The following is a 23,132-nucleotide window of genomic DNA, read 5'->3' as shown; positions in this document are numbered from 1 at the left end:
ATCGTACCTAGCTAGGTATGCGGCAGTGTTAGAAAAAACCAGGGGTCCAGTGTATTTTAACCGGCTGAAATTGTAAAATCCCGGTTGAATTTGGAGCTTGCCTTTAAAAAAACCGGGAAATTTAGACAAGTTTTAGTGTAATTACCGGCAAAAGCTTCAGCTTTTGACCTAAAAACTGGGAAACTTTCAAGTTTTCCCTTATTTTCACCGGGTAGGAAAAATGTATTTTTCTAGCCCTGGTATGCGGTGCCTCTCAAGCAGAAGCTCATAGTGTTATGCATTATATGAAAAAGACTATGTTTTCCTGCATGAGAAAATTTCTAAATCTTCTTGTGATATATATATATATATATATATATATATATATATAGAGAGAGAGAGAGAGAGAGAGAGAGAGATGTGGATGTGCGAGGAGTCCCAGTGTTCGGGAAAAATGTGTTTCATCTTAATATTGTGTTGTTTTCAATTTCAAAAAATGCCGGTTGTTGAAGGCAAGGGGAAGAGGAGAAATTCCGACCCAAAATAGAGAAAGTTAGTGGAAAACCCCAAAAAATAAATCCAATTTTCTAAAATTTCCTCTTGAAAAATTCAAGAAAGGTATGTTTTGGTAAAATGAATTTTCCCGACAACACTGGCGAGGACACCAAGAAAATACTGTGTGTGTGTGTGTGTGTGTGTGTGTGAGAGAGAGAGAGAGAGAGAGGTTTCACCAAAACAAAAGGCGTGTGGGTGCGCGCGCGTGCGTGCGAGAGAGAGACGGAGAGAGAGAGAGAGAGAGACTAGAGAGCGGGACCATCATTGTGCATGGGCGTGGAGGTTGGCTGGCTTCCACCAAGAGAGGCTAAGCGCTCTCCTCAGGATAAGCGTCCATTGCTATTCACTGAGCTGTACTGCAACTCAACAAACAAGCGCCCCCCATCCCCTCTCTCTCTCTCTCTCTCTCTCTCTCTCTATTTCGCCAGCTACTTGACGTGAAAGACCCGTGCTCTCTCTCTCTCTCTCTCTCTCTCTCTCTGTGTGTGTGTGTGTGTGTATAAAAGGCAGGGTCCTTCCTCTGTTGAATGTAGTGAGGAGCTAAAATGGCGTCCATCTGCCCTCTTGTCATCTGCGTCCTCGCATTCTCAGCCCTGGCTTTTGCACCCCTTCGCTGCAAGGTTCAGCGCTAATTATATTCTTTTTTGCACTGCTGCATTGCATTTTCCAGAGCTTCAAGCTTTTTTCCCTCTCTCTTTTTTCTTGAGGCAATTTTCTTTGTAGGATTGGAGCTGTCAGGCCCAAGCTTCCGGACTCTTCGACACACAAAGCACGGTTAGTTGTTTAATACAAAATATTTAAATATCTTGTAGCTTAGTGAGCCCAACTTTTATTTTTGGAAACTGCAGGTTAATTTCTCTCGCAACTTACCTCCTCTTTTGGCACCACCCCCAATTTTGGCGGCACCTCCAACTCCATCCCCAATTGTTCCACCACCCCCTCCTATCAGTAAGTCACTACATTTACAAACAAGTGGTTTTTTCTCTTTTTTGGCATGTCAAAACATGCCTTAGAGTAGGAGCAACAAAAGGGCACAAATTAATTGTGTGCATTTGTTTTGTTAGAGATTTGATCCCTTCATTAAAGCACACAATTGACTTCCATTCTATGTTGTTTTAAATTGTCTACGTGAGGCTTCACCTTGTTTTCTTTTTTTCTCCTTTTTACTTTGGGTTGTGTCCCCCCACCCCTTCCAATGGTATTATGAAGCACAAGGCTCACCATTCAGAAAACAATCTTTTTCACTATTTTTCATACAATGCATAACATCATGAGCTTCTGCTCGAGAGGCACCGCATACCTAGCTAGGTATGCCGTGCCTCCCTCACAGAAGCTCATGATGTTACGGTAAGTCACAATGTGGGAATTGTTGTGAGAATTTGTCAAAAAACTTCTTGTGATTAGGAAAGACATGCTCAATGCAAAAGGCTCACATTCTATTCAACAAAACATTGGAATTGGTCACCTTATCTTTAGGGCTACCCTAAAGTCACATACCACTCTAACTACCTTGATTACATGACTATTTATGAGTCCTATATGCCAACCTAAATCATATGACCACTCTACTATCACCCGTGGTAGACTTCTTCTCAACAAAAAAGGAAGGTCACATTCCACATTGAATTATTTACTACTTTCAAGTAATGAGGTAACATATTACATACAAGCTCTCAACCACCTTAAGGGGTAAGTGCACAAACACCACATAGAGAATTTATTATGAGTACATTGGTACAATCTTCTTTTCATTTGTTATGTACATTCACATTGATACCAATGAAATTATGAATGTGTGCTGTGATAGCTAATTGAATTTTAAGACACGGAAAAGCATGAAGGGAGATTCAATCAAAGAAAGAAAAGTTCTTACTGTTTGGAAACAAAACATTAGAGCGCAAACTTTTGGTTAACCCTTGTTCAAGAAGCTAATAAGGAAAAAAATGCCTACTAAGCCCTTTTTAAGAATAATGTCTACACAATAAGGATTTAATTACATACCATTCAAAAAACAATGTGATTGAAAGCTTATATCATAACCAATGTTTGGGAAAGGTTTCATGGTAAAAATTGCGCCCCTAGTTCATCCGACCCACGTTGGCATGGCACATGGTCACACCCTAGTTTACCCGCCCCTAGTTCATTGGAGGTCCAATGGCTGAGATTAAAGAGCCCCCCCCCCCCAACAACCCAAATTTCGGCCCTAGATCCCCTCTGAGCCATGTGGTCGTGCCATAGAGTGAGGTGGGCTCTATACGGTTGCCAAAATGAATTTTCCCAAACGTTCCCAAACAAACATCAAGAGTAACACATTTTGTACTACATGATGACAACTAATGTTGATAGAGTAAATGAGAAGAAGGGGTTTTATATCCATATTTGTAGTAGGTCATAAAAGCTACAAAGTTGTGCATTTTCAACACAAAAGCTCTTCTGTGGATGAATCTACAAAAATCTTGACTACTATATTCAAAGCTTTATTGTTGTTGATGATGTTTCTAACAAATATTTGGTTTTGCAGATTGCACATCTGCATGTGCATTTAGGTGCCACTTAAATAGTCGACCCAAAATTTGTATAAGGGCATGTCAAACATGTTGTTATAGATGCAAATGTGTACCACCAGGAACTGCAGGCAACCATGGTATCTGTGGAACATGCTACGCCAATCAGCTTACTCATAATGGAAAGCAGAAATGTCCTTAAGTACTTATATATTATATAGCTTTCACCGTGCGGACAACACCTTCAACCTTTTAAAGCAATCATGCTTTCTTTCCAAGACTTTCAAGAATATCAAGTTAATAATATTTTCATTATAGGAAACCCAATTTGCAACAAAAAAACAAAAATTTGAGAAAGTAAGTCTTGACTACTCATAAAGGATTTCTTGTGCATCTTTGGATGGTTTCGCTTATGATCCGTAGCACATCTCTATCTTTGCAACCTATTGTGTCGAACGTAAACACTTTCTAGTTCCTTTCGAAGAAGGAATCCCGAGCTACAAAAGATCTTGATTTCTCATCAAGGAATAATAACTTATGCGCCTTTGGATGGTTCCACTCATGATGTGTAGCACATTATTATCTTTACTGTATTCTCCAACCTACCGTGTCGGATATAAATACTTTCTGGTCCCTTTCCAAGAAGAAATTATGAGCTATAAGAGTTGGTGTTTGCATGATTTCTTAGTGTCTATAATTGCAATGTTTACAAAAGAAAGCCATTCATTAAACACTTTCTGTACATCAACTATCACATACCACAAAGTTTTGGTTATTGGTATGCCAAGATAAATTGTACCAAAAGGAGCTGTGTGATCTTATAGACATTTATCTATGTCTATTTGCCCCGACTTTAAATCTTACCTTTGCTTTTGTTTGCAATTGCTCAAAACTAGCATATCAAATGCAATGGTTGCTTCTTAGTTTATTGAGAACAATTTATCAATGTTTTTAAATACACTGCGAAGGTTTTAAACCATAGCAAACTTTGTGAGATAACCGCCAAATAGAGCGAAAAGACATTTACACCATGTAGATAGCAAGTTGTCTATTTTTATACTGGACAACTTCAAAGCACAAGAAAGTGATCTGCTACTCCACACATCATGCAAATGACAAGAAAGAAGAGACCTTGATTGATTACAAGTGTCAAATGAATGACAAAGGAACCTAGATTATAATTAATGAAATGCACAGAGCATTCCCCTTTTTTATGATACAAGATAGTATAAGTCAACCTTGCACACACACTCCATTGCACAAGATCCAAAGCTAGGCCAATCTGATCGACATTAACCATCGACAATCTGATGGGAACAAGAAGCACCATGAAGGGAGCGCCTTTCTTGGGTGGCCTACCCAAGAAATTTCAATCAACTCTCTCAAATTATAGAAATCCAAACACAATGCAGGTGTGGATTTTCCTTCTCAAAACCAAGTGGATGAGAGACAAGCTGACAAGCAAATGGTTGTAACTCAACAAAAGTAGGAATCTCATAATGCAGAACTTTTGCAGGATGGAATTCCTTTTAAAACTGCTTCCGCTAAGAATAGGTTGTAATAGAACTGTTGCAAATATTGACAAAACATCAGTCAGCATTTGTGCCTTTCTCACTACGTTCATCAGTGAGCACTTTTAATCTTCCACACAGTGTATGACATAACCACTTGTGTTTGACGTGCCATGAGCGTGGGTCACATTCTATTCGAGATTTCCAATACCACCGTCAGACTTGCGAGCTTGCACATTAATTCTCAATCACAATGATAAGAAAACCAATGTTTCAAAACTGTTCCTTTTACCCAAACCATGGATTTGAATAGAAAATAATGCTGGTAAGTTGTGAATGCCTACGAACCTAAAGGATGAGAAGACAATAACTGTCTGAGCCCTGACAAAAGCTCTGCTGGCATTCAGATCCTTGATTCCATTTCTATATGAGCCACCTTATTTCTGTGCCTCGCAAGTAGTTCTTTCGGCCTACATAACATAAGGCCTTGGTGAAGCATGGAACTCTTGGGAGCAATTGTGAACAGTTGAATACAGCCTGTCGATTAGTGCCACATGACAAGTCAATGATGACCAACCTATTTCCTTCCTCTTTCTTGATCATATTCTTATGTTTATGTGGTCCACTATGAGATAGTTGACATTTGTTTTCCTAAATCTAGAAACGGGACATTGAGTAGTGGGTCACACTCTTTCTCATCCTCCTATGTAGGACGTTGTGACTTTTCACCTTGTTTTTCGGAGGTACAATTGAAATTTGAAAGATGCCCTCGAGTATCGAACCAGGGTCTTTACCCACCCATACATCTACCTTACCACTAGGTTACCTCCCCATTGGCATGCCTCTCCACTGTTGTGCGCCTCCATAGAACAAAAATGATGTGTCCTACAACTCTTCAAGAGACCTCATGAAAAAACAAACCAGGCGTGAGCATTTCGCTAAGGAAATGCTCGTTGGAGAAAAAACATTAAAGAGATGATTTCTCAACATTGAATTCTTAGAGATTCGTAAAGCATGTAACAATGTTCAATGCATGTCAACAGCACTCTCACCAGAATTACAGTTTAAGCCGTCTTGTCAAAAATATCAAAACAATTTATAACTCTGATTGTGTGGCTTCCTCATCACTCCCTCTTTTGCCATTGACTGCAACTAGCTCTGTGTCGAAAATGAGAGTCGCACCACCTGCATTCAATTCAATCTAACCTTTAATTATGTAGGTAAGTCATACTTGACGCAGTTCACACCAAATGCACTGGACCACAAGTACTATACAATCAATTTCAAGACTTCAAATCAAAATTTATATGCAATAGTTATGCATGAAGGAGCCGAGTATAGCAAAATGTATTTTCTGCTCTTGAAACTAGTTGGCATACAAGATCCTTCTTGCGACCTCTTGTTAAGATAATACTTTTGCACACAACTATGTCTTGGACCTTTCCGCAATTGTATACACCCCAAAATCCTTAGGCAACAGGAGTTCATAAAGCCTATCAAACTCAAGCAAACTGGGATATTTTTGGGTGATGACCTCACTCTAGCATAGGTAGCACACATGCAAGAGTTGATGCCAGAGATCAAGGCGGCAAGGGAGAAAGGGAAAATTGCTTTTTACAAGGGAGGGAGAGTAGTGGTGTTGGAAAAACACACCACATGACGGTGCGAGACCTATCGGACCAACCTTAAATTGGCAGCATGGAATTGTAACAGATCAATGAAGCTAGATGTAGGCGCGTTTGAGGATAGCTTTAAGGGAAGAGACATTATTTTTTACTTGGAAACGCATCAGATTCCTGGTGGCACATTACTTAAAGTGTCGGGATACCATTGGGAGACTACCTGTAGGCACGAAGTGAGATCAACGCATAGAGGACGGGGGTCAGGAGGTGTGGCAGTCCTATTCAGAGAGGAGCTGCAAACCCTCATTCGTATTGTTCAAAGGGATGAGCAGGCCAGATATATGTGGGTCAGAGTGAAAGCAGAGACAAGGAGGCCACTCTACATTGCAATATGCTATTTTGGCCCCATCACATCTCATTATACATCACCCAATGGGGGGTCACCCTACATGATAATGGATGAGAACATATGGGAGTTTTCTAGGGATGGAGATGTCATTCTTTTGGAGACTTCAATGCCAGGACGGGCCAATCTCACACAGCTTCCTACGATACCTCAGAGGAAATGTTGAGAGAATTGGATGTCAGTGATATGGGATTGGCCAGGTGTTCGCAGGACGAAGAGCACACTGGATATCTGACAGATTTGGGGACTGCACATGGATTGGCCATCTTGAATGGCCTCCAAAGATATCCCGCACTGAGTGGGTTCACTTGTTTTCCTCATAGACATGGGGCCAGCACAGTGAATTATGTTTTGGCTCAGCCCAGTTTTATACCCTCTATTCAAGACTTCACAGTCGGGCCCAGGCTTATTGGGGTAGCAGTAGATTATGCTCTCCTCACGTTTACCGTCTCATTCCAGTTCAGCACAACTTGACTAACACAGACACCTACACATACCCAATATACTTTTACTTCAGAGACTGATTCTGTCTACATAGATGGTATTTACAGACGCTTATGCACAGAAGATCCGGGGAGACCTTCAGGGGAGCTCACTTATATATTGACAGAGAGACTACAGGATGCAGCAACAGAAGCATTCCACACACTAAGCCTAGGCAGCGACAACGTTTTGGGAGCACACCCCAAAATAGCTGGTATGATGCGGAGTGCAGAGAGACCAGAGCCCGACCTTATTGGGAGACACTTCTAGGAGTCATTACTCACGGATTTCTTCTCGGTGTTTGGTACGACGGAAGAAGAGGGCGTTTGTAGCTCGGCTAGAGCGGGATTTATATTGGTTGTTTTTGAGCCAGGATTTAGGCGAGGCATGACGACTCTTCCATGAGCACTCCCCCCCACTTGGTCATCACTTTTACGTAGGTATGGGGTCAGTATGCGTCATATCTCTACACAGTCTCGGGGCAGCCACCTCTTTCAGATCTGCCAAAGCCATGCCCACACACGTGCTTTCTTTACCACCGAGATGGTAAAGAAAGCCATTGATAGGATGAAGACTAGGAGAGCATATGATCACGATGGCCTAGTAGCAGAGCATTTTATACATGCTACAGATTTGCTTGCAGAGTTGCTAGCGGTGATGTTCAACCGTGCCATGTGCAAGGGCCTACCTGATACTTGGAGTTCGTCCACAATCGTACCTATCTTCAAGTCAGGGGACCCTATGGAGCCTGGGAACTACTGCACTATCATGATTGGACACACATTGGCACGTTTGTATGCATCCATCCTTGAGCAGCAGTTGAGTAGATGGGCAGAGAGAGAGAGGGTGTACGGGTAGCAGGACAGGTGGGTTTCAGAAGAGGTTTCTCTACTCTTGATCATATTCTGACACTCAAAACCATTTATTGAGGAGGGGAGATCACGTGGGAGACGGCTCTATTGTTGCTTTGTGGACTTCAGCAAAGCCTTGGATACACTGCCCGAGCTAGATTGATGTGCAGACTGCAAGAGATGGGGGTACCCAAAGAGTTGATCTGGGGGATTATGGCTCTATACAAGTCAGTAGTGGGGCATGTGTCACAAGACGAGCACCACGTGCCAATAGAAAAGAACAAACTGAACAGACTTTTAGCACTTCAATAACAACTAAACTGAGAGAGAGAGAGAGAGAGAGAGAGAGAGACGACACGCGACACAGAGTGGCGAAGTTCCACCCAGAGAGTATTGGCTCCAAACCTTGGCGCCCCTTTCGGTATTTCTTTATATTGCATCAACTCAGTACAAGCCGGTACTCCGGACTCTGCACCTTCTCCAAGAAGCATGCCAGAGAATGAGCCCATGGCCTCATATTTAAAGGCCCTAGGCCCCAAAAATAATTTTACATGAAAAGCCTTCAAACTTAAAAGCATCTGGTCCAAAAGCGATGCCCAAAAGCCAACGTAAATCACGGAAATCCGTACAACTACCACGTAGAAATCAATGCAAAACACGGAAAAGTACAATCTGCCACGTCATCATGTCAACGCAAAATCCGGGTTTTCCGTACAGTTGCCACGTCATCAAACCACCGCAGATTGCGGAGATTCGTACAGTTGCTCCGTTCTTCAGTGGGTCGACACGTCAGCAGTTTGTGACATCCCCCCTTCGTGAAAGAGAGTAATCGTCCCCAATTACAGCATATCTACAAAACAACTCAAGTTAGCTCAAAAATTTCCAAGGGACAATCAGCTTGCTCTTTTTTTTTCTTAAGGAGTTGGCTTCTCCTTTCTACTCTTTAAATCAAGAGTTGGCTTCTCCTTTTGTCCAGATCAGAACTCTTGATATTCCGGCGTAGTAAAATTAGCCATCACACCCAAACCGCACTGATCTTCCACGGATGTCTTGATGCACTAAAATTACATACCCACGCAATCTCATCCAGTTAGGAATATTCACTAGTTGGCACATCACAATGCAACACAAATGCTCACATATGCATGTTACAGACACAACAAATAGCGCCACTGAGCACTCCCCTGAGACAAACGGTCTGTGGTATGAAGCTACTCAACCACTATTTGTCACTCCCCCCGCAAATAACCTAAAAAGGTCCGGGCCATGAGCTCAAAGAACTGTACAACCAAACGCTCCCCAGACCGCAGCCTGCGTCGCTTGGAGGTTCAAGAGTACAACCAAACGCTCCCCAGACATTCCGTCTATGTCGTTCGGAGCTTTTCTAGCGTACAACGAAACGCTCCGCAAACATCCCGTCTATGTCGTTCCGAGGTTCAAACAATACCAAAACAGCATTTCTCACTACTCCACCTGAATGTAAAATCAACAATCATTGAAACCGGTATTAAAACCAAAGTAAAACAATTCAAATCAGCACCAAGACAACATATACCATCCATTTCAAACAAATTTCAAACAAGATCACCAAACAAATTCTTAAACAGATTTCAAACTTGAAAAGCAATCTCGATATCAGCCGAGCTCGAAAAGTTGACTGACTTTCCATCCTGAAACTTACCCAAAAAAAATTACGGTTAGGTTCCTTCCATAAGGTCGTAGCTGACCGCACCATGGTCCATAAGCTCTTGGACAAACAATGTTCCTGTGGCGATGATGGTAGTCCCAAGACATAGCAGTCACATGGGACCTCCGAAGTTATCAACAAGAGACACTTGCTGAGAGATGTCTAGAAATTTCAAGTTATAATCTGCTAGGGTTTCCATGGCAAGCATTTCAAAATACTAGACTCAACCAGAAGTTGCATTCCAAAGGAAGATGTCAGAAACCATATAACTTCGGGCAAAATTTTCTTGAAAGCTTGCCAAGTCCTTGGAGTGTGCGGCTTGGTAGCTATAGACTTCAACATCTGCACGGCATTGCTTTTGAGAAAAACAGTGACTCGAAACAAATCTTGGATCCTTCTCTTGCGAGTGATCTTTTTGGCTTATGCCCTGTAAGACATGAGCAGTGAAGACGGGAGCGCGCCCGATGCGCGATGAAGTAAGGGTGGGAGTGGCTAATAAGTCCGGGGTCAGGACCCGAAGACACTTCACATAAAATTCCAATAGCTTGCTCTGTCTGCTCTTTTGTAGGACCAGTATGCTTTCAGGAAAGCACACGCTTGATGCTTTGATACCAGTATCACAAGAAAGCACCACGAGCCAATAGAAAAGAGTAGAATGAACAGACTTTTAGCACTTCAATAACAACTGAACTTAGAGAGAGAGAGAGAGAGAGATGACACGCGACACGGAGTGGGGGAATTCCACCCTAGAGAATATTGGCCCCAAACCTTAGCGCCCCTTTCGATATTTCTTTATATTGCATCAACTCAGTACAAGCCAATACTCCAAACTCTGCACCCTCTCTAGGAAGCATGCCAAAGAATGAGGCCATGGCCTCATATTTAAAGGCCCTAGGCCCCAAAAGCAGTTTTACATAAAAAGCCTTCAAACCCAAAAGCATCTGGTCCAAAAGCGATGCCCAAAAGCTGCCAACGTAAATCACGAAGATCCGTACAATTGCCACGTCAACAGTCATCGCAAAACGCGAAAATCCGTACAGTCTGCCACATCATCATGTCAACGCAAAATTCTGGTTTTCAGTACAGTTGCCACATCATCAGATCAATGCAGATTGCGAAGATCCGTACAGTTGCTCCGTTCTTCAATGGGTCGACATGTCAGCAATTTGTGACAGCATGTACGCACTCCAGAGGGAATTTTTGATTTGGTTCAATCCACCATTGGGGTGAAACAGGGTTGCCCGCCATCTCCTACACTATTTGGCATGTATGTGGATGAGGCTCCTGAATACATTGAGAGGGATGGTGATAGAGGAGCATAGTTGGCAGGGACATGGATCCCACTATTGTTATATGCTGATGATATTGTGTTGATTTCCGACTCCTCGGAGGGGATGCAACGTAATTTAGATGCTTTGTCCACATTTGCCCACCATAGTGGATTGTCTGTTAACCTTGAGAAAACCAAGGTCATGGTGTTTAACACCACACCACAATGGGTCAGGAGGTCAGCACCCACTTTTACATATGGCCAAGAGACGGTGGAGTATACATATGCATACACCTATTTTGGGGTAGTCTTCAATGGACCGACGTTTTCATTGAGAAGAGCAGTAGCTTCAGTTTCAAGAACCTTGAACAAAGCTGTGGCTTTTTGACATTCAAGTGGCTTCAGGCTTCAGCTATGCTCTATGGGGTTCAGATTTGGGGGCCCTCAGTGGACCACCAGGGCAGATCTTGTAGCACTGATGGATGGAGATGTATGGAGAGGCCTCTAGTCTCTATGATCTCGCCACATGAGATTGTTCGAGCTGAGCTAGCTGCCCCCCCCCCTCGTAGTTGAGGCCCTTACTAGATCAGTTTTCTTCATGCATACAAATATGCCCGGCTAGCCCTTGAGTGATCTCGACAGCTAGTGCTACAAGGGGACACAGCATGTTGGTATGGGCAGATGACATCATGGTTTTAGTCACATGGCTTCAGCATGGATAGACTACCTCCATTCCAGTACTCCTTGGATGCACCTTCCCTTTCTCTCACACGGACAGAGATCACTAGACTTATACGTCAGATTCAACTAGATACCATAAGCACATGGATACAGCCGGTACAAGAGCTAGACACGAAGATGGCTTTCTATAGAGAGCATCTCCTCCAACTAACAGAAGATGGATATGTGATTAGACCGGCCTATATGGACACTCATTTATCCTATAGGATACGATGTGCTATTGGTCAGATGCGCACATCATCCCATCAGCTAGAGATTGAGACTGAGACTGGCAGATTTAGGAGAGTACCAGCAGAAGCCAAGATATGCCAGTTGTGTCATATAGAGCCAAAGACAGAGTTAAATCACATTCGTCATTGTTCGGTATACTATGAGATACGAGGCCGCCACTGGCTATTCAAAGAGGACTTTGGACCGTTGGCTAGAGTCAAGAGATATCAAGATCAGAGATGCCTCATTGTTTTTGCTAGAGCTGCACAGACACAGGGAGAGTCCCTTTGAGAAGACCAAGCAATGGGAGACATTCACAGAGAGATATCACTGACTTCTTTAGAGCAAGGACTCAGCAGCCAGATGAGCATGCTTCACAGCAGACTTCAGAGCCCACTTCTACGAGAGGTATATTAGTAGACAGAGCCATTGAGCTCGGGAGAGTTAGACGCCCACTCTACGGGGGCGACCACGACATCGACGGAGGCTCCATCAGAGAATCGGGACTATTCTAGCACGACAGGGGAGACAACAGTACGACTACTTACAGAGGCGGACATTGACAAAGCTCTTCAACGACCAATGCAATACTTTCTCGGACAACACCCAATGCCGGGCATCCTCGAGCATGGATGATGATGATGATTTCAGTTTGACGATCTTAGTCTTTAAGTTTAGTCTTTCACTCTACTTCATTTTATTTTATTTTATTTTTGTAACCAGACATTCGATTAGATCCACAAAGATTGTATTAGTTTGGTGTCATAGGTCATTTGGCCTTTTGAAGACGTTTAATATAACATTATCTCTCTCTCTCTCTCTCTCTCTCTCTCTCTCTCTCTCTCTCTCTCTCTCTCTCTCTCTCTCTCTCTCTCTCTCTCAACAGCTCAGCTCAGCAGAAGCAGCAGCTCTCCTCTTCAAAGCCAGTCAAGTGAAGTCACTCGAAGCATCCAACACCATCGCCCCCTCCCACATTCTTGCCCGTTCAGAAACGTGGAGACTCGCTCAACCTTCTTCTAGATTTTTAAATACAGCAAGCAGTCAGATTTTCTGCACAGAAGCAGACTTTCAAATACTGCAGATTTTCAAAAAATAACAAATTTCAGAAACAACAAAATTCAGAAATTGCAGGATTTTAGAAAATTGCAGAAATTGAATACACCATGTACGCTTAATGTGGGAACATGTATACATAATGTGAAAGCCCGGGTCCGTATAGGTCTCCTTTCCGCTGCAAATTTCGTCTTGTTTGTTTAGCAACGACCAACCATGAGGAAGTAGAATGACAAGCCCGACCCCTTACAAGATGCAGTCCAAAAGTGCAAAGAAGAAACGGTCGAGACCATTAACAAGATCAACCGCCACCTATTAGGTACAATAAAACTACTCTAAGTTCGCGTTTTGGCCCAAGAAAGCAAGATCATTGCAATGGGAGATCGTGTGACGGCCCAAGACGAAGAGATTGCGTCACTCAGAAAGGAGCTCGCGGAGGCACGATCACGAAACACGCTTGAAGAGGGAGAATTGCAACCCTCAGTAATAGAAGAACTCGACACAATCAAAGAGCAAGTGCGAGCCATCAAAGAGGGGGAAGAGCAGCATAAAGAAATGATGACCTCTTGGGTGGACGTTATCACAAAGACTCAACAGAAATCAGATGAGGTTGAGAAATGGATTGAGGTTGCCAAGAAAGAGAAAAGTAGGGAAACAACACACACACCCACTATTATCAACTTGACACTAGAAGAGGAGCAAAGAAGAGTGTACGCTCTCTACATGTGAGAATTTGCGGCCTAAAAGACAAAGGTAATGTAGACGAAGAGGTAAAAGAACTCATGGCTTTGATAGGAGTTCATGAGCCGATGCACTCAAGAGCTTGGAGACTGGGCAAAAGAAAAAGTGGGAGCAAGGGGGAAATGTCACGAGGACGTAGCAACTGCTAACCTTCGTTGTTGGTTTCTTTCCAATGTATTTTGTTTAATTTTTGAGACCCTCTTTTTGAAGTTGCAAATGGTCGGACATTGTATGGCCAATGTGAACGGTAGTTTCACCCACAGACGGAAAGTTGGTCGGCACTGGAACTCGTAAAGTAAAAGGATGTCTAGGCTCAGTTCAAGATCATGTAGGTCCCCCCGTCGCACTTAGCAAGTTGGTGGATACTAGGAAGTGAACTCAATAAAGGCATAAAGTCAAGGTGGGATCACCAACAGAAAGTATCCGACAGTTGGGCCACATTGCACTTTTGGATACGGTCCCAATGAGGATAGATGGTCAGATGACCAATGGGAGCCCAACGAAAGCATCTCCTAAAAATTAGGGAACTGCTATTTTGGGCCATAAAATGTGTTCGTATCATTACCTTCGGAATGACAAGGGAAACATTTTATTACTCTGCTACAAGGTCAACTGATGCACCAGTTGAGAGATTTTTAAGCAGGAAGCCCAACGCGGGAAAATTGCATGTATGAGTGCCAACTGGCACTTTTTGGTCAATTTACCGAGTTTGGGAAAACAGAACTCGTAATTGACTTTTTGGAGCAGTTTTGGAGGCTGATAACTGTGATTTTCAGCCATTTCTCTCCATGTTTTAGCTTCCCATGACTTTATCTGGGACCAAGGAGCTCATTTTCAGCATTGAAAGGCATCAGATGCGTGTTTACAAGGCTGTTTTGTTGCGTTTTCAACGATACGCAGGTTTTGGCAGCCATGGAAATCTTCCCCTTTTGCATCTATTTGTTCACAGATGCATTACAGGTCAAGGGCAGAAGAGGGGGCACTCGATTTATGCTGGGGGGGATACTTCATTGAGAAACTGGTCACAGGTTAAGAGCTATGGAGTGCTTTCTTTCCCTCTTATGTACAGTACGATGCCAAGAGTGATGCCCTGCACGCTACGCACTGCTCTCTCTCTCCCCTATGAGCAGTATGTTATGCCCTACTAGTGGGCTTTTCATTTGAACAATGTACAGTTATGTGGATTCATGCTTTTGTGCTGAGGCAAGAGCCTCCTTGCGCAGGAACAGGGGTAGCTAGCTGCTACTCTAAAGCAAGCATCGGTGAGGGTCATAACCTCACCGTACAGGTGAAAATTCAGCACTGTGTATGCGCAGAAAATTGAATATTTTTCAGCCATATGGACGCTAGAACCCTTGGGAATCGTGCCCCACTGGCACAGGACAGCTTGGGGACTGTTTGGGACTGAAAACAGGGCAAAAACCAGTAAATACAATGTTAGGATTTGGGATCGTGCTAGCTATGGTGGATGAAAGAGAAACATGGTGCAAGTGTGTGAGTGTGTGTAAGCAAGGTTATCACTCAAGTGAATTAGGTTCCAAGATAGATTAGCTTGGACTCATAAACACAATCTTGAGTATTGACTTAGATTCGCACAAGCTCACCATAGACAAGCATGTGGTGCAACATGAGTTGTTGTTTATTGATTCAAGAAATGAGCTTTAAGTAGCTCTATAGCCTTGCTCCACAGTATGTGGGATAAATCCAGTCTCCTCTCCTTGACTCTCACCTTAGGACAAAGCTCACACTTTACAATCCTCCCCTTGAGGTTTGGACTAAGACAAGATACTGAAGATGCATGATCCACACAGGCTAACAAAATCCACACAGGATGGTGATATCCACACAGGAAAATAAAGTCCACAAAGGATAGTGATATCCACACAGGATGGTAAAATCCACACAAGAAAGATCCACAAAGGATGGTGATGTCCACACAGAATGATAAGCTGGTATCCACACAGGAAAAAGTCCTCCCCTACAAGTAGAGAGTCCGCATCTTCAAAATGGGTCTTCCCAAACACTACCTTCGTCTTCGTCCTTTTTGTCTTCTACTATGTGAGCTGATCCTCTGTCAGGTCTCTTGCCTTCGTTGCTTCTGTTGTTGCTTCTAACTGCTTCATGGTCTGACTTCGTATCCTCCCCTCGAACGAGTACTTCTGTCCCACTTTTTGTGGTACAATCGGGCTTTATTCCATGCGTCATAATGACATGCAACAATATGCTAAAATATCCTATGAAAAGGTTTATGCAAAAATTAATGCTCTCTTCCATCTTGGTTAGACTCCGAGAGCCCAAGCATGCGGTGTTTCTCATACACTTTGTCACAAAATCTTCAATTTGGAGACTCTCCAATGCCAATGTCTATCCCATCACAAAAGCACATAATGTCATCCATGTAGACAAATACAATTACATACATTGCAAGAAATTTGTTGTGCTTGGCTGCAAGATTTTAATTTGTACTTTCGATTTTTTCCCTTCAAATGTGAAGCTCCTCTTCACTATCGGTGAAGCCCCTCTTCACAATGAAGTAATGCTCCTTTGGATGCTTGGTAATGCCGCGGTCGGTGAGAATGGCCCCTTTGGATGCTCGATAAAATTTTGAAGTCTCACCCTCCCTTAAATTGGTTGGAAATGCCTTTTGAAGTGCGATGAGATCCGCCTTTGAATGCCTTTTGGAAGGCCTTGAAAACCTTGCTGCAGCTTTGTTGGACTGCCCCCTTGAGGGAGTTGGAGGTTATGGAGACACCTTCTTGATTATGCTTGTGGGAGCAAGGGCTTAAAAAGCTTGGAAGCCTTTGGGCTTCTTTTGGGATTTCTACTCCGTGGGAGCAAGCCCTTAAAGGGGTCTTTGGAGGTTGGAGGCAACGGGCCACTTAGTGGGAAAGGGGGCTTAAGAAGCTAGTGGCCTTTGAGGGTTTGGCATATGAGGCAGCCGCGGGAATCCAAGGTTCGGGCAGGCCTCGGTGGGCGTGGGAAGGGGGGGCCCAACAAGGCAAAGTAAGCCGGGCAATTGCTGCGGGATGGCCCGCTTTACAGGGAGCCGAAAAGAAGAAAAAGGCGCGTTGCCGTGGGCATGTGACTCTTCCCCAACGGACCAGCCAAGCTCAAAAGCCGTTTTGCGATGCTAAATGGCGTCCACGAGCACGAGGAAGATGCTTGGTAGAAACGGTCCCTAGCAGACCCGACCTTCTCCGAAAAGTTGGAGTTGAATCAAATTTCGGGTCCGCCCACTCTCCCCCCACAATATGCAAGGAATTGATCCCGAAACCTCAAGCCAATAATAGGCTATCTAAATTGGGCCAACAAGCCCACGAGCCTTGCTTGTGGGAGAGCTCCGAAAAGCAGGTTCTTAAGCCGGGCTTGGCAGGTTTACACACACACACACACCTATCTTTAGAAAGAGATTTGGACATAGAGATGAAGGGGCTCCCGAGTTCGGATTTGAGTGTTTAGGGACTCTATGGAGAGCTTGCGAGGAGAGCTTCGAGACGACGAGGGTGATGAAGCTTAATGGTGAAGCTAAAGAAATTAATTGCAAGTGCAAATTAGGGGGAAATGACACTTAATATACACAATTGAAGAGGTTTAACCTAAAGATCGCTTAATTGACCACCAAGATTAACTAGTGAGAGTAGTGGTTCATAGGGATCAAACCCATGAGCTTGCTCACAACTAATTAGTCTAGTGATTACTAAGTGATGATTATTAGAGGTGGAAGGAGAGAGGTGATGATAGATTAAGAACTCAAAAGAGATGATTAAGAAGTGCTAATCGGAGCTAATGGAGATGCTAATGACTAACACACACTAATGCATAATGAAAATCCTAGCTAGCACACCATGGCCCTGATACCAAATGTTAGGATTTGGGATCGTGCTAGCTATGGTGGATGAAAGAGAAACATGGTGCAAGTGTGTGAGTGTGTGTAAGCAAGGTTATCACTCAAGTGAATTAGGTTCCAAGATAGATTAGCTTGGACTCATAAACACAATCTTGAGTATTGACTTAGCTTAGCACAAGCTCACCATAGACAAGCATGTAGTGCAAAATGAGTTGTTGTTTATTGATTCAAGAAATGAGCTTTAAGTAGCTCTACAGCCTTGCTCCACAGTATGTGGGATAAATCCACTCTCCTCTCCTTGACTCTCATCTTAGGACAAAGCTCACACTTTACATACAGCGTGCTGAATTTACTGCTTTTTGGGCAGGAATCAGAGGGTATTCACAATAGAAGTGAGTTCTAGCAAGGGAATTGGTTTCGCGCAAGTTTTGGGGTTGTTATGTTGCCGAAATTTGGCCAAATCATATGGTATCTAGTTGGATACAGGTGAAGGATTCCCAGGACTCTTCTTTGTAATTTACCCTCCTAAAGAATAAAGAAATACCAAAAGGGGCGCCAATTTTGGGGCCTACAGGTTGTCGGCGTCTGCTCGGGGCATTCTAGCTTCCGAGCCGTGTGTGTATTCAAGTGTTAATTGTCACGAGGACGTGGCAGTTATTAACCATGTCACAGAGATGTGGCAACTGCTAACCTTGGTTGTTGGTTTCTTTCCAATGGGGTTTATTTTATTTATTTTGAGACCCTCTTTTTGAAGTAGCAAACGGTCGGACATTGTATGGCCAATGTGAACGGTAGATTCACCCGCAGACGGGAAGTGGTCGGCACTGGAATTCGTATGGTAAGAGGATGTCTAGGCTCAGAGCAAGATCATATAGGTCCCCCCGTCGCACTTAGCAAGTTGGTGGATACTAGGAAGTGAACTCAATTAAGGCGTAAAGTCAAGGTGGGACTACCAACAAAAGGTATCCGACAGTTGGGCCACATTGCATTTTTGGATGCGGTCCCAATGAGGATAGATGGTCAGAAGACCAGTGGGAGCCCAACGGAAGCATCTCCTAAAATTTAGGGAACTGCTATTTTGGGCCACGAAATGTGTTCGCGTCATTACCTTCGGTATGACTAGGGGAACACTTTACAACTCTGCCGCGAAGTCAACTGACGCACCAGTTGAGATATTTTTAGCAGGGAAAGCCCAAACTCGGAAACTGGGCGACGTGTCAGCTTGTGAGCGATTCTGCCACTCTGGGAGGCAAAAACGAGCTGCACATCATCAAAGGGGGCGCCATTTTCAGCCACAGGCGGATTGCAACAGGTACAGAAGCTATGGAATGCTTACCTTGCCCTCTATGTACAGTATGGTGACGGGAGTGATGCCCCGCACGCTACATACTGCTCTCTTTCTCCCCTACGTGCAGTTATGTGATGCCCCACAAGAGGGCTACTCATTTGACTGATGTACAGTTGTGTGGGTTCATGCTTTTGTGCTGAGGCAAGAGCCTCCTTGAGCAGGAACAGGGGTAGCTAACTGCTGCTCCAAAGCAGGCACTGGTGAGGGTCATAACCTCACCGTACAGGTGCAAAATCAGCGCTGTGTATGCGTTGTAATTTGACTGTTTTTCAGCCATACGGACGCCAGGATCATTGGGAATCGTGCCCCACTGGCAAAGGACAGTTAGGGGACTGTTTGGGGCTGAAAACAGGGCAAAAACCAGTAAATACAGCGTGCTGAATTTACTGTTTTTGGACAGGAATCAGAGGGTATACGACAGTGCAAGCGAGTTCCAGCAGGGGAATTGGTTTCGCGCAAGTTTTGGGGCTGTTATGCTGCCGAAATTTGGCCAAATCAAATGGTATCTAGGTGGATACACGTGAAGGATTCCCAGGACCTTACCTTGTAATTTACCCTCCTAAAGAATAAAGAAATACCGAAAGGGGCGCCAATTTTGGGGCCTTCAGGTTGTCGGCGTCTGCTCGGAGCATTCTAGCTTCCGAGCCGTGTGTGTATTCAAGTGTTAACTCCCGTCGCAGGTTCTCTTTGCAAAGTGCTCTGTGTGTGTGTTTAAAGTAAAGAATTTCGGGTGAAAGCCAACGCCTACCGCCCTACGGGCCGGTTTCATGGTTCCATTGCCGGGATATCAATCACTTTTTCCTCAAAGAGTGAGCCTGGATTGTTCAGGGTAAAGACACACAGTGCAAGAACACGGGAATTACACTATGGCCGACAAGGGGAAGGGAATTATGGAAGAGGGTTCCTCTCCAAAGGACAGGCAGGAGATTCCTATGGTTTTTGAGATTGGCGAGAGCTCACGGCCACGTCAGTCTGTACCTCCTGTCAACGTGAATGTCCCTCCAGTAGTACAGGGCTTTATGACAGGGCAACTTGAGGATGATGCGTTTAAGACTCAGTTAGTTGCCGCGGTGAATGTCTTTTCGCATCTGGTGCAGAATCCGAGGTTTATGGAATTCTTGCAAGCGCCACCAGTGCAACAGCAAAATAGGCAACCTACGCCGCGTACGGAGCTTGTTGAAGCTCAAGCCCAGGTACTTCATGAGGCGCACGAGGAAAGGGAACACTCGCATGTTGCGGAGTCGGGGGCTCCAAAGCAGATTCCTCTCGTGCTTGAACAGGTGGCTAGAACGCCTATTCCACAGGTTATGCCAGTTCAGCCCGCCACCTTTCAGAGCCAGCATGCTGTCTTGAATGGACAGGGAGCTGGATACCAGGCTATGCACTCAGTTTTTCCACCACCCACGGTACATCCTGGGTATTTCGGGGGTGGATCAGTGTTCCAAAGTATGGCTGGTTATGCGTCTGGAAGTCAGCCGTACATGCCAGGAACAGTGTTCGGGGGTATGCAAGGCATCATGCCAAACCCCATGTATGGTACTATCGGCATGCAGCAAGGTTTCCACGGCAACCAGGGCCAGTTTGGGGTGCCACAGGGTCATTTTGGCATGGCTGGTTTTTCTGGACAGCAGCCAGATATCGCACCTCTGACGCAAAATGTGAATGGCCAACACGTGCCGATCATGCCTAGTACAGTGCCCATGTTGCAGACCATTCCGTATGACAATTTGGGGGCACTAGAGAAGCCGAAGGCTTACAAAGAGGGTGGTGCAGCAGTAAAGTTCAGTACCTTCAGTGGTTTCGAGGACAAGACAAAGGCACTCACTTTCCTCCAACAGTTTGATACAGCTTATGCGGGAGGGAATTTTACAGAGGCCTCGAAGGTCAGAAAAGCTGCCACTTTCTTAAAGGACAATGCGCTTACATGGTGGACGACATTGTTAATGCAAGGACAGGCACCCGCCACTTGGGTTTACTTCAAGCAAATGTTTGCATCTGCTTGGCTATCAAATGAATTTGAAGCCGATGTCTTGACAGATTGGCACCAGCTTACGGCAACTTCGTGCAAGAGCTTGCTGGAGTACAATAGGAGGTTTTGTAAGCATTACTCTCAGTGACCTACAGATTTGTGCCATTGACAGAGCAGATAGAGAAGTATTGTTGTGGGCTGCCTAAAGGGCTTCGCGATTACTGTACAAAGAATAGAGTGGCTACCCTTACTCAGCTTATGGAAGTTGCGAACACTGGTCTTGCCCTGTTAAAAGGAGAGGACAGTGGATTTCCGAGCAGTGATAAAGGAGGGCAGCAAAAGAAAAATTCAGCGAAGAAGCCCTTTGTGAAAACGGCTCCTGATGCGTCACAGGGGTCTGAACAGGCCACCAAAGATAAGGATTCAGCTGGGACTTCTGGAGCGCAGGCAAAGAAACAGAAAAGGAAGCCTTTTGTGCGCAAGTCGCTCGAGGAAAAGAAGGTCCTAATGGCTGAGAACAAATGCTTTATATGCGAGCAGCCTGGTCATATTTCTATAAATTGTCCACAAAGGAAAAGGCCAGCTGACTCAAAGGATAAAGAAGACCAGAAAGGCAAGAAGCCAAAACCCACGGCAGGTTTAGTGCCAGACATGGTGGGTGACAGGCCCAGCACAGATGCCAGTGAGTTATGCAGGGCATGGGGTAAAGTTAGGGATCAGACGGCACTCATCTTCTTTGATCCAGGTGCCAAAGCCAACTTTATCTCACCAGAGTTAGCTATGAAGCTCGGCATCAAAGCTGAAGAGATGGGGTACACAGCAGAGGCAGGGTTGGCATGTCCTGGCCACTCAGAGTGTGTTACTCCCATCATTGGAAAACTGCGTCTGCATATTCAGTCGTATGTGGACACTGAAGAGTTTTACATCATGCCGCTGGAAGGTTGTGACGCCTTGTTGGGGATCCCGTGGATGTTCCGAGTGCATGGAGTCTTGGATGCCTACAACAAAAAGATCACTGTACAGCATAGGGACAAAACTCACATCTTGGATGTAAAGCTTAAAGGAGAGTCAGTCCCTATTGTATCTGCTTCTGCTATCACTTCTGTAATAAAGAATCATCTTTCTGTGTACTTGATTTTTGCACGTGATGTCTCAGATAAGGATCAGTCAAATTTATCTGTGTTAGATAAAGAAAGGTCAGCATTTTTGCAAAAGTTTAGTGACTGTTTTTCTGATTCATTACCGTCGCAATTGCCGCCAGAGAGACCTGAGGACCATCGGATAGATTTGGTGCCAGGGTGTAGCCCACCAAATAGACCTCCCTACAGCGTTAGTGCGGCGCAACAGAAAGAGATTATGGGCCAGGTTGAGGAGTTATTAGAGAAGGGGCTGATTCAGCCTAGTTCTTCACCCTTTTGCTCCCCAGTGCTCCTAGTGCAGAAGAAGGATGGCTCATGGCGCATGTGTATTGATTACCGTGCGTTGAATAAGAATACCATCAAGAATAGGTTTCCTATTCCTCGCATTGATGATATTCTCGATCGTTTAGAGGGTGCTGCAATTTTCAGCAGGATAGACCTGAAGAGTGGGTACCATCAGATTCGTATAAGCCCAGAGGATGTGCACAAGACTGCGTTTAGAACGACATTTGGTCTTTATGAGTTTCTAGTGATGCCGTTTGGGCTAACGAATGCTCCTGCCACGTTCAACAGAATGATGGACCGGATTTTCCGCTCGCATCAACAGTTTGTTGGAACATTCTTCGATGACATGATTGTGTATTCGAAGAATGAAGAGGAGCATAGGCGTCACTTGACCATTGTGTTCGAAGAGCTGCGCAGTCACAGGTTACTACATAGTCTCAAAGGATGGTGTTAGAATGGATCCCGCAAAGGTCGAAGCTATCAAGACATGGCCAGACTTGAAGACTGTGCACGATGTCAGAAGCTTCTTGGGATTGTGTTCCTACTATAGAAGGTTTATCAGAAATTTTGCAGAGATAGCATCGCCTCTTCACGCATTGCAAAAGAAAGAGGTCACTTTCAGATGGACCCAAAAAGAGATTTCAGCTTTTAGTCTCTTAAAGGAAAAGTTGACTTCAGATCCAGTTATTGTTTTGCCAGATCTCAGGAAGTCATTTGTGGTCCAATGTGACGCGTGTGGCAGTAGCATCGGAGCAGTGCTAATGCAAGATGGACGGGTAGTAGCATATGAAAGCCGAATTTTGCAAGGGCCAGAGAGGACTATGCAAGTCTATGAGAAAGAACTCTTGGCCGTGATTCATGCGCTTTCTAGCTGGAAGCACTACCTCTTAGGTGCTGATTTTGTTGTCCAAACAGATCATCAGACCTTGCG

The 23,132-nt window shown here is 44.4% G+C and overlaps 2 protein-coding genes across 2 annotated transcripts in view; one reads left to right on the top strand and one right to left on the bottom strand.

Moving 5' to 3' along the window:
* The first annotated feature begins 1,003 nt into the window (after positions 1-1,003).
* On the top strand, positions 1,004-3,718 carry LOC147445970 (uncharacterized). The gene is made up of 4 exons (XM_086525295.1): positions 1,004-1,154; positions 1,258-1,308; positions 1,383-1,482; positions 3,056-3,718. Exons 1-4 carry the CDS (start codon positions 1,080-1,082, stop codon positions 3,238-3,240), a joined length of 411 nt encoding a protein of 136 aa, XP_086381421.1. The 5' UTR covers positions 1,004-1,079; the 3' UTR covers positions 3,241-3,718.
* Positions 3,719-4,199: 481 nt separating this feature from the next.
* Positions 4,200-23,132, bottom strand: part of LOC147445969 (peptidyl-prolyl cis-trans isomerase FKBP15-1-like) — an 86,684-nt gene continuing 67,751 nt past the window's right edge. Inside the window, exons 6-8 of the mRNA XM_086525296.1 lie at positions 5,678-5,734; positions 5,602-5,622; positions 4,200-4,604 (exon numbers count right to left, since the gene is read on the bottom strand). Coding sequence (XP_086381422.1) covers positions 4,426-4,604; positions 5,602-5,622; positions 5,678-5,734 — 257 coding nt within the window. The 3' untranslated portion in view covers positions 4,200-4,425. The remainder of the gene's footprint in view (positions 4,605-5,601; positions 5,623-5,677; positions 5,735-23,132) is intronic.

The sequence above is a fragment of the Adiantum capillus-veneris genome, chromosome 12, assembly GCF_014529385.1.
Source record: "Adiantum capillus-veneris isolate H3 chromosome 12, ASM1452938v2, whole genome shotgun sequence".
NCBI classification, from domain to species: domain Eukaryota; kingdom Viridiplantae; phylum Streptophyta; class Polypodiopsida; order Polypodiales; family Pteridaceae; genus Adiantum; species Adiantum capillus-veneris.
The sequence above is the reverse complement of the archived record's forward strand: the minus strand, read 5'-3'. Positions and strand labels throughout refer to the sequence as shown.

Bases quoted from the DNA above. Each gene is read 5' to 3' on its own strand.
- LOC147445970 (XM_086525295.1), top strand. From the start codon at position 1,080: ATGGCGTCCATCTGCCCTCTTGTCATCTGCGTCCTCGCATTCTCAGCC. The intron at 1,309-1,382 runs GTTAGTTGTTTA...TGGAAACTGCAG, and splicing joins TCTTCGACACACAAAGCACG to GTTAATTTCTCTCGCAACTT. The intron at 1,483-3,055 runs GTAAGTCACTAC...TTGGTTTTGCAG, and splicing joins TCCACCACCCCCTCCTATCA to ATTGCACATCTGCATGTGCA.